Genomic DNA, 9,708 nt, shown 5'->3' with positions numbered 1-9,708 from the left:
TGATGTTTGAACCAAGAACTTTGGACTTGCCAGCTTCTATAAGTGTGTGAGTCATTTTCCTAAGATAAATTTCTCTTTCTCTCTCTCTCTGTAAGCTTTACTGGTTGTGTTTCTCTAGAGAACCCAGTCTAACACAGCCATCATGTGTTTGCTTGTCTGTGTCCCATCATGAATGGGGAGACTGTTAAGAGCAAGGGACCCTGGAAAGTCAGGCTCTCACTGCCGCCATTGAGTTGGATCTGGCTCATAGTGACCCCTCCTTGGGTTTCCGAGGTGGTATCACTACAGAACTAGATTGCCCAATCTTCCTTCCGAGGGGTGGCTGATGGGTTTGAACTGTCAGCCTTCTGGTTAGCAGTCAAGTGTCTTAGGCACTGTGCTACCAGAGTTATTTTGTTGTTGTTGTTGTTGTTATGTGCCGTCGAGTCGGCCCCGACTCATAGCGACCCCTCCTTGGGTTTCCGAGGCAGTATCACTACGGAAGTAGGATTGCCCAACCTTCCTTCCGAGGAGTGGCTGGTGGGTTTGAACCGCCAGCCTTCTGGTTAGCAGTCAAGTGCTTTAGCCACTATGCTACCAGAGTAATTTTAGGGGAACACAATTCATTCCATAATAGGAGCTCACTGTTCAGGGGCAACAGTGAGTGGACAGGGATGGAGAAAGAGGAAGATGGGGGTTTACAAGATGCCTTTGCACCTATCATCTTCATTAATGCTCCCAAGAGTCCTCTAAGATATTGAGCAATTTACAGATGAGAAACTAACACATCCTATCTCAGATAAGGGAACCACACAGAAAGACTAGGGTCATTCCTGAGTTGCAAGAAGTGTGTGTAGCTGGACCTCCACCAGGGTTTGGCTTTCTACATCATAAAGCTATCTTCTGGAAGCTTTTATATTCCCCACTGTTCCCATGAGAGGCAAGTGAGACCCTGGCAAATCTTTCTCTGTTTAGAGAACCTCTCCAAAGGCAGCCACTCTAATAGGATGCTCCACTTATGGAGCACTTCTTCAGTGCTAAACACTCACAGACCCTTTCTCATTGAATCTCCATGACCAATTCAAGAGGCAGAGCCATCATGACCATTTGCAGTTGAGGAAACAGTGTGGAGAAGTTAAGCTCCCTTACCCTTCCTGCTTCCGAATTTGATTGGTGTGGGGATGTTATTTCCTTCTCAGAAATGGAACCACTTGAAGAACGAGAAGCCCGTCACTTAGCCATCTAACGTTTTCCCCTCTACTCCTGGGGGTAATTGCACCAGTCTACCATGATGGAAAGGACCTGGGCATTGACTTTAGTCCTATATAAATAACTAAACCTGAATGACCCTCGCTCTTCTCATCTGTAATATGGGCACAATAATCCTTCCCCCCCCCCCCCCCCCGCCCCCACCAGAGTTGTTCAAAGGATTAAATGAAATGGAGTGATATGTGTACTTCTCCTGACACTTGGTAAGTAGACAATTGGTAAATGGCATTTTTAAGCTGTAGTGTTCCAGGATAAGAAGGGAAAAATGGAACCTTGGAGACCCACTTGTTTCTTCTTGCTTCAGCCTTCAATCATAAACAAAATAACCAGTCACTGGGGTTTTATTGCATATCCTTGCCAGTCATTGGAGCTTTATCCTCAAGCAGTCTACTTGCTGCTCCTCAAATAATCCCTCCTTTCCTCTCTCACACAAGCCTTTCATCTACATCTCCTAGGCTTTCTTGCAGGTGGAGTGGAGTCATATGATAACCCTTGGCCAATGGACTGTGAGCAGAAATGTTATCACTTCTGTGCTGAGGCAGTTAAGAACTAATATGCCTCCTTCATCTCTTTCTTCCTGCCACGGGTTGAGGTCACTTGTTGAGATGGCAGAGCCATAAGACAGAGGGATCCTGCCATCTCTAGATGGAGGTGAGACATAGTCCCCTACATTAGACTTAGTATGAGCAAGAAATAAACTTGTGTTGTGTTAAGCCACTGAGATTTCAGGGTTTGTTACCTCAGCAAAACTTAACCAATTTAGGCTAATACAGATGCCTTCTGTTCTCCACCGAAATCCTTCCCATATTCCCCTTCTTATATGTATCTGCCTTTGTCAGTGCTGTTTACATCAGGTCCTGGCACAAAGTAGGTGCTCAATAAAGAGAATGGATATTGAAAGCCTCACTTCCCACCTATTTTCATTCACCAGCCTGACTTTCGGGAGCTCTGGTGGTGCAGTGCCAGCCACTCTTCAGAAGGAAGGCTGGGCAATCTACTTCCTTATTGATACTGCCTTGGAAACCCAAGGAGGGGTCGCTATGAGTCAGGTCCGACTCCACGACACAAAATGACAACAACAACAAAAAAATGTGTTGAAATCCTAACCCTTATACCTATAAATGTGACCCTGTTTGAAAGTATGTTTGTTATGTTACTTAGTCAGGCCAAGTAGGGTAGGTCCTAAGCTTAAGCCACTTCTGAGTTATAAAAAGAGCAGAATGGACACAGGGAAAAGATAGATAACATGTGAGGACCTGTCCACAAGTAAAGGAACGCCCACTAGCAGACACCAGAAACTAGGAGAGAGACTCACAGAAGGAATTGACACAGCCAAGGCCCTGAGTTTTGACTTTCAGCCTCTGGAACTGTGAGAAAATACATTTCTGTTCTTTAAAGTCACCTACCTACGGTATTTCTATTACAGCAGTCCCAGAAAACTAAGATAGCTCCCCAAGGAGAGGAGCTGGGTCATAGTTACCCTTCTAGTCTCCTATGCCCCTGCTCTAAAACATGACCCAAAGCTGTAGAAAAGCTGTAAAGTTCATCCACCAAATAGAAGGTGGTCTAACTAATTCAGAGTTGTGCATCTAAGGAAATTTTTTAGTTAGTTAAGTCAGAGGTTGCAAACTCACAATGAGTGGACCAAATTCACTTTCAGACAAGTTACTAAACTTTTCTGTTCCTTGGTTTCTTCATGAGTAAAATGGGCATAATAACTGAAAACCTAGTAAGATTGTTGTGAGGTTTAAATGAATTAATACATATAAAGTGCTTAGGTCAGTGTCTGATACATAATAAATGTTGTGCATGTGTTTTTATTATTATTGTTTGATCCACACAATGCTTCTTAAACTTTATTGTCTCCAAGTGGTCTATCAGTTTGCCCCAGTCACCACCACTCTCTCTTGTCCTACACCTAGCACACCTCCCTGCTTGGCCCCAGAAGACCCGTGATTTAAGTCCTCAATTAAAGCCTGGTCCTTTGTCCTCTCTGTGCCTGTCAGATGATACAGGCAAATTGTAAATTCCTGTCAGAGAACCATGCGAATTATAACACAGGTCAACTGTCAATTCCTCCACAGGACCACGGGAATTACAAAACTGAGCCTCACCAGCTCTTCCCACCCCCACATCAGCAACTAAAGGCAGGGCCTTGAGCTAATGTCCCAAACCATGGCTCTGCCTCAGGCCAGCTGTGTACCTTTGGGAAAGTTCTTCCTCTTATCTAGACTTAATTTCCCCAGGAGTCAAGTGGGCTTGAGAATGCCTGTCCACTTTCCTACCTAGTGCTGAGATAAAGGCAGTGGAGAGGATTTTCATTCCGACGAGTTGGGGAGCTCTAGTCTCATCCCCTTTAAAACACTCCCTCTCAATGGTGCAAAGAAAAAACCCAAGCACGCCAGCTGTACAACCACAGAACTCCAGATGATCTAGATGCATGTTTTATTATCATTGGTGTGATTATCATTGTTAACAAGGGACAAGAGCCTAGAGGGCTATGTACAAGCCACAACTTCCAGGGTGATGTTAAAACATTCCTATTTACACACATTTATTCCCACAGCCACCACACAGCACAGTACCACACGCATCTCTGCCAAAAATGCTTCCTCTAAGCAGAACACAGATGTGAGTCAGGGCTCTGCCCACCCACAAAAGGATGCCCAAGAAGGGGAGGAGGTCCTGGTCCTGGGGCAAAATTTACACATGACGAATGCTCCCTATGGGGCAGGGCATAGAAACTGAATTGGGATATCACAGATTCCATCCCACCCCATTCCTCACTGGCTACTTACCCCAGAGGTACCCTACCCTACTTTGGGAATCTCTTAAAAGACATAGAGAGGCTAGGGCTGAGAATCAGGCTTGCAAGATGTAGGGGGAGGGGAGACGAACACACTGCCAGTGGTGAGGAGTGGGATAATAAGAGATTTTAACTCATAGGCTGGCTTTCTTATGTCCTTGAAGGAGGAGGGCAAGGCCAGGGCCCAAGGGGGGGACTGTATTCAGGGGACTCAGGTTTATGATCAGGGGTCTAAGGAGTAGAGAATGGGACATCATGAAAGAGTAGGGCACACAGAGCTTAGGATATTCTCAGACCCCGAATTCTGTTTTATCAGGAACTAGGCTTATTCTTGAAGCTCCCTGGCCCAAGTTGCCTGCCACCCAGGATGCTGTCACTTTTCCTCGGCTCCCTGGCCCCTGCTTAGGTCACCCAGTAGCCCAAGCAGGAAAGCTGCTCGGTCACAGGCTCCCCAGGGCCCACATGGGCCTCCCAAGGCCCTCTTGCCGGGATGCTGGCGTTTCTCAGGCATCAGCTCTTCCTCCTCCTCTTCCTCTTCCCAGCTCTTCTGGCCCTTGGGATCCACCAGTCGTCTGCCTGGGTGTTGCTTCTTGGTGATAACGTACCCAAGCCAGGAGGAGCGCCGGCCAGGGTGTTGCCGCTTGTGTTTGGTTACATCGACTGACCATGAAGCCTCATCCTCCCGTCGGCCAGGATGCTGACGTTTTTGGGGTTCCACGGTCTCCCCTTCCTCCTCCTCCTCTTCAACTCCCTCTTCTGCCTCTTCCTCCCTTTTACCTGGATGCTGACGCTTGGAGAGCCAGTCAAGTTCAGTCTGGGGTTCTAGGGAAGGGAAGAGGCCAATGAAAGACCCTATGGCCTCTGTGACAGGTAGTCCCATCTGAGTGCCCACCCCAGCCTTCCTTTCAGACCAGACACTTTCTGCCACAGCTGGCATAAAGAGCTCTGGTGGCATAGTGCCTAAGGCATTTGACTGCTAACCGGAAGGCTGGCAGTTCAAACCCACCAGCCACTCTTCGGAAAGAAAGTTGGTCAATGTACTTCTGTAGCAATATCACCACTCGCTATGAATCGGATCCGACTCGATGGCAGCACATTGTGTTGTGTTGTACAAGGATCATGGCCCTGAAACTGCCTCTCCTGTCTCACAGGCGCACACACTGACACAGAGTCCAACCCCAGCTCCTCCACTACCTAGCTGTGTGACCTTAAGCAACTCACTTAACCTCCTTGAACCTCAGTTTTCACCTGCATAAAATGGGCATAATAATAGCACCTGTCTCATCAGAGATTGTTAACACTCTATCGACATCCAGTCGAGTCTGACTCATAAGTACCCCTCCTTGGGTTTCTGAGGTGGTGTCACTACAGAAGTAGATTGCCCAATCTTCCTTCTGAGGAGTGGCTGGTGGGTTTGAACTGCCAGCCTTCTGGTTAGCAGTCAAATGCCTTAGGCACTATGCCACCAGAGCTCCCAGATCTTGTTAGGAAGATCAAATAGTGTGATGAAGTGTTTGAAGGGCTTAGAACAGTGTTTGGCATGTAAGAATCCACTGAGTAGCAATTAAAACTGTCACACACAAGGAAACTCTCTCTCTCTTGAAGGCACAACTTCCCCACGGAATTTCTGCTCTCTGGGAAACATTCCCAATAATGAGATGGGGGAGAAATCTACTCTCCTCCAGGGAAGGGTAAATTCAGGACCTAGGCAACTGTGTAACCAAAGAGGGTTCTGAGCTTCTACAGGGCAGAAAGCTGAAAGACCAAGTCGCTCTCGTCTTCTGCCCTTACTCTGCGTCCAGTTTTCCGACAGCTTAAATTAGCTTGGGGCAGCCTCTCCCATCTCACCTGCATTGCGCTCGCCCTGGTTCGCGCGCAGCCGCTGGAGGTCTTCCCGGAGGAGGAGGAGGCGCTCTGCCTGGCGCAGGAGGTCGTTCAGGCCCAGGCGCTCAGTCACCGCGGCCGCCTCCTGCTGGACTACCTCAGGCTGGGAGCGGCCTCCGGGGACATTGGTCACGGTCAAAGCCAAGGCGAGCAGCAACCAAGGACCCTGCATTGCAGCGTCTGGGGTTAGGGACAGAGGAAGAGTGTGAATGTGCCGCGCCCCCGCCCAAACCGATAGGTGTCTGCCTTTCCTCTCCCAACGCGTACCCTAGGCCCGCTGCTGGGGGAACTATTGAAGCACCATTAAACCACCCTCCCGGGAGCAGGAGCACCTAACACCTTAGCGTGGGGAAGGGCAGGGATCTGCCTCAAGACTCGGGGTCCACACCTGTCTTCCAGGCGTCCTCGTCCACAGGGACGCCTGGAGTTACTTGCCCCGAGACTAGGAAGCCATGGGGACCCCAGCCTCTGGAGAAGCCAGCGCTGGGGTCGTCAAAAATGTCACCACCAGCTCTGGGGCACCATAGCCGGGAAGCTCACGGCTGTGCCACAGGCTAAGATTCCCTCCAAGTTCCCATTGCAATATTCTGACTCCAACACTGGATCACCAACGTTCTATTTCCAAAGCTAAGAATCTATTTCTAGCGCTAAGATTTAGCTTCTAAAGCTAACATTTCTCCTGTAGCGTTAAGATTCGAATGCTAAAAATCTACCATTACCTCTAGGAATCGAATTCTAACGCTAAAATCTTCATTTCAGAAGATTCAGGTTCTCTTTCTAGCCATAAGATTTCATATCGCTACGATTCGGATCCCAACGCGAAAATTTTCTTTCCAGCGTCGAGATTGGGATTCTAACTTCCTGGCTCAAGCTCCACCTTCCAGGCTGCCCAGCTCTGCACGGAACATCGGGTCTCCAGCAGGGATCCAGGCAGGGATTCTGGGCGACCCTCTCACGCCGATGCTGGGAGGTGAGCGCCCAGTGAGTGCGCAGGAGTCGACGCCCCGTCCGGGCCCCGGGCTGCCCTCCAGGAGGTTCCCAGGCGGGTACGAGCGCAAGCGCCCGCCCGTGTGGAAGGATTCCGCGCTCCGGGAAGCTCTCCGGGGACTAAGCGAGGGCTTGCTCCCGAGCCCACCTGGCACCGGGGCCAAGCTCCCCACTGAAACCGAGGGGCGAGCGGAAAGGTCTTCCTTTCCAGCGCTCCGGAACGGCACCTGCCGGGAGAGAGAGGCAAAAGTGGTTACCTGCTCCCGCGGACTCCGCGGGACGGCTCCCGGAAAGGGAGGTTCGGGGTTTGGAGTTCCGAGGTCCTCGAGTCGGGAGTTCGGGAGCGCTCTCAGGACCCGGGGCGCCGGCTGCCAGCTCCTCGCCGGAGACGCTTCTTATAACGACACGCAAAGGGGGTGCTGACGGCAGACAGCCCCGCAGGGACCGCCGGCTAGTCGGCTCCGCCGGAAATCTGGGGCGGGGGCGACGGGGGCGGGAGGGGGAGGAGGAGGCAGGAGCTGCAGGGTGGGGTGCAGTGTGGGGTCGTTTCTGCACCCAGTTCCGGAGGACGTCTGTTAAAGGGAATGCTCATGTAGGGAGCAAAGAGGGAGACAGAGAGTCAAAGAATACTGAGAGAATCATGCAATGAAAAAGAGACACATAGTGAGACACACACACACACACACTCTCTCTCTCTCTCTCTTCCTGAGATGGAGACAAAGACTGAGACATACAGAGATAGAGATACAGAACAGACACACACCCAGAGACAGAAAGACCAAGACAGAGATAGAGAAGATGAAGACAAGCAGGACCTGGGCTCTCTGACTAAGCCTTCTCTTGCAAATGCCTTCCTGTCTCTGAACCTCTATTTTCTAACCAGTAGAATGGGGGAGAGGGACAATTTTCAGAATTCTAAAGCTGAGGCATGTAGGGCTACATCTACTGTATGCGTGGTTTTGAGAAAAATCTGAATAGCCAACATTTAAAAACCAAGAGAATTTGGGGAAAAGTTGGGTTATGGAGTGTTCTTGAAAATCTTCTAACCATAGCCAGCTGGAGCTGAGCTTGCTGCCCTTGGTCATCACATTCTCCACCGCTCCCAACTACTCCCAAATATGTTGCCCCTGTCACTGATGAGGGGCGTTGGAGTTTGCAACCCTTGCACTAGAGGTCCACTAGGGTTCACCCCTCCCAGGCAAAGGATGGGTGGGGATGCAAGATGGAGAAAGACATAGATGATATGGGACTGGTCCCAAAGCCCCAGCATTCACACAGCAACTTGAAAGGGAGCACTGTCACATCTACCTGTCCACACAGCCTCCATCCTGAAACATTTAATGAGCACTCACTGTGTGCCAGGCCCCTTGCTCCATCCTGGACACACAGAAGTGAATCAGGCCCAGCCCCAGCTCTTGAAGAGTTAAACAGTCAGTGAGAAATAGATTTGGAAATTCAGAGTTACTGTATCAGGTGGTGCAGGTGAGGAAGAAAGAAGGCCAAGGCTTAAGGTGCTGAGGTGGGGAATTTAGAGCAGGTGCCACTGAGTCAGCCAGGAGGTTTACAAAGGGCTGTGTGAGTCAAAACTTGGATGAGGAGTTTGCCAGGCCAACTCAGAAAGAACCGCATTTTAGCCAGAGGGAACAACACTGATGAAGGCATCTCCTACCTCTGGATAGTGCCAATGTTATTCTCCTTCCTCATACAGTATTTCTTCCTTCTAAAACTTCAAGTGGGGAGCTCTGGTGGTGTAGTGCCTAAGGCATTTGACTGCTAACCGGAAAGCTGGTGGTTCAAACCCACCAGCCACTCCTCGGAGGGAAGGTTGGGCAATCTACTTCCATAGTGATACTGCCTTGTAAACCCAAGGAGGGCTCGCTATAAGTCAGATCCGACTCAATGGCAGTGGGGTTTTTTTTTTTTTTTTTTTTTTTAAGCTTTAAGTGAGCTCTTATTATATGCCCCAGGCTATGCTAGTACTCTGGGAAGGGATTCCAAAGGTGTTTAACTATTACTCCTTCCTTTGGTGGAGCACTCCACTTTGCCTGGCACATCATCCACACTCACCATCTCATTGCACCCTCATACCACTTGGCAAGACAAATGAGGAAGGAACTGTTTAGTTCCACTTTGCAGATAGAGACAGAGTCCTGGGGAGGCAATGACTGTATTGTTTTTGAAATAATATTTTATTGTGTTTTTGGTGAAAGTGTCCACAGCAAGTTAGGTTCCCATTTGACAATTTCCACACAAATTTATCCATGACATTAGTTACATATTTTACAGTGTGTCAACATTCTCTTTATTTGTATTCTGGTTGTTCTATTTCCAGTATCTAGTTGCTCTGCCCCTTATCTTCTCATCTTTGTTTAAGTAAAAGTTGACCTTCTGCTCTCACACAGCAGTCAAAAAATCAAACAATGTATTGCACTGAGCAAATCTGCTGCAAAAGACCTCTTTCAAGTGCTGAAGAACAAAGATATCTCTTTGAAGGCTAAAGTGTGCCTAACCCAAGCCATGGTGTTTTCAATGGCCTCATATGCGTGTGAAAGCTGGACAATGAATAAGGAAGATCAAAGAAGAGTTGATGCTTTTGAGTTGTGGTATTGGCAAAGAACACTGAAAGTACCATGGAGTGCCAGAAGAATGAACAAATCTGTCCTAGAAGTGCAGCCAAAATGCTCCTTGGGAAAAACAAAGTAGGAGGTCTCACATTGCCGGATCTCAAAACCTACTATACAGCCACAGTAGTCAAAACTGCCTGGTATTGGTTCAATGACAGA

The 9,708-nt window shown here is 48.9% G+C and overlaps 1 protein-coding gene across 1 annotated transcript; it reads right to left on the bottom strand.

The window, feature by feature from the left end:
- Positions 1–4,427: 4,427 nt before the first annotated feature.
- On the bottom strand, positions 4,428–6,110 carry TRH (thyrotropin releasing hormone). The gene is made up of 2 exons (XM_007950594.1): positions 5,903–6,110; positions 4,428–4,876 (listed from the first exon to the last, which is right to left on the bottom strand). Exons 1-2 carry the CDS (start codon positions 6,108–6,110, stop codon positions 4,428–4,430), a joined length of 657 nt encoding a protein of 218 aa, XP_007948785.1.
- Positions 6,111–9,708: the final 3,598 nt, after the last annotated feature.

The sequence above is a fragment of the Orycteropus afer genome, unplaced genomic scaffold (genome assembly GCF_000298275.1).
Source record: "Orycteropus afer afer isolate SDZICR_OR568_19922 unplaced genomic scaffold, OryAfe1.0 scaffold00282, whole genome shotgun sequence".
NCBI lineage: Eukaryota > Metazoa > Chordata > Mammalia > Tubulidentata > Orycteropodidae > Orycteropus > Orycteropus afer.
Note: the sequence above shows the minus strand (reverse complement) of the source record. Positions and strands in the feature narration are given on the sequence as shown.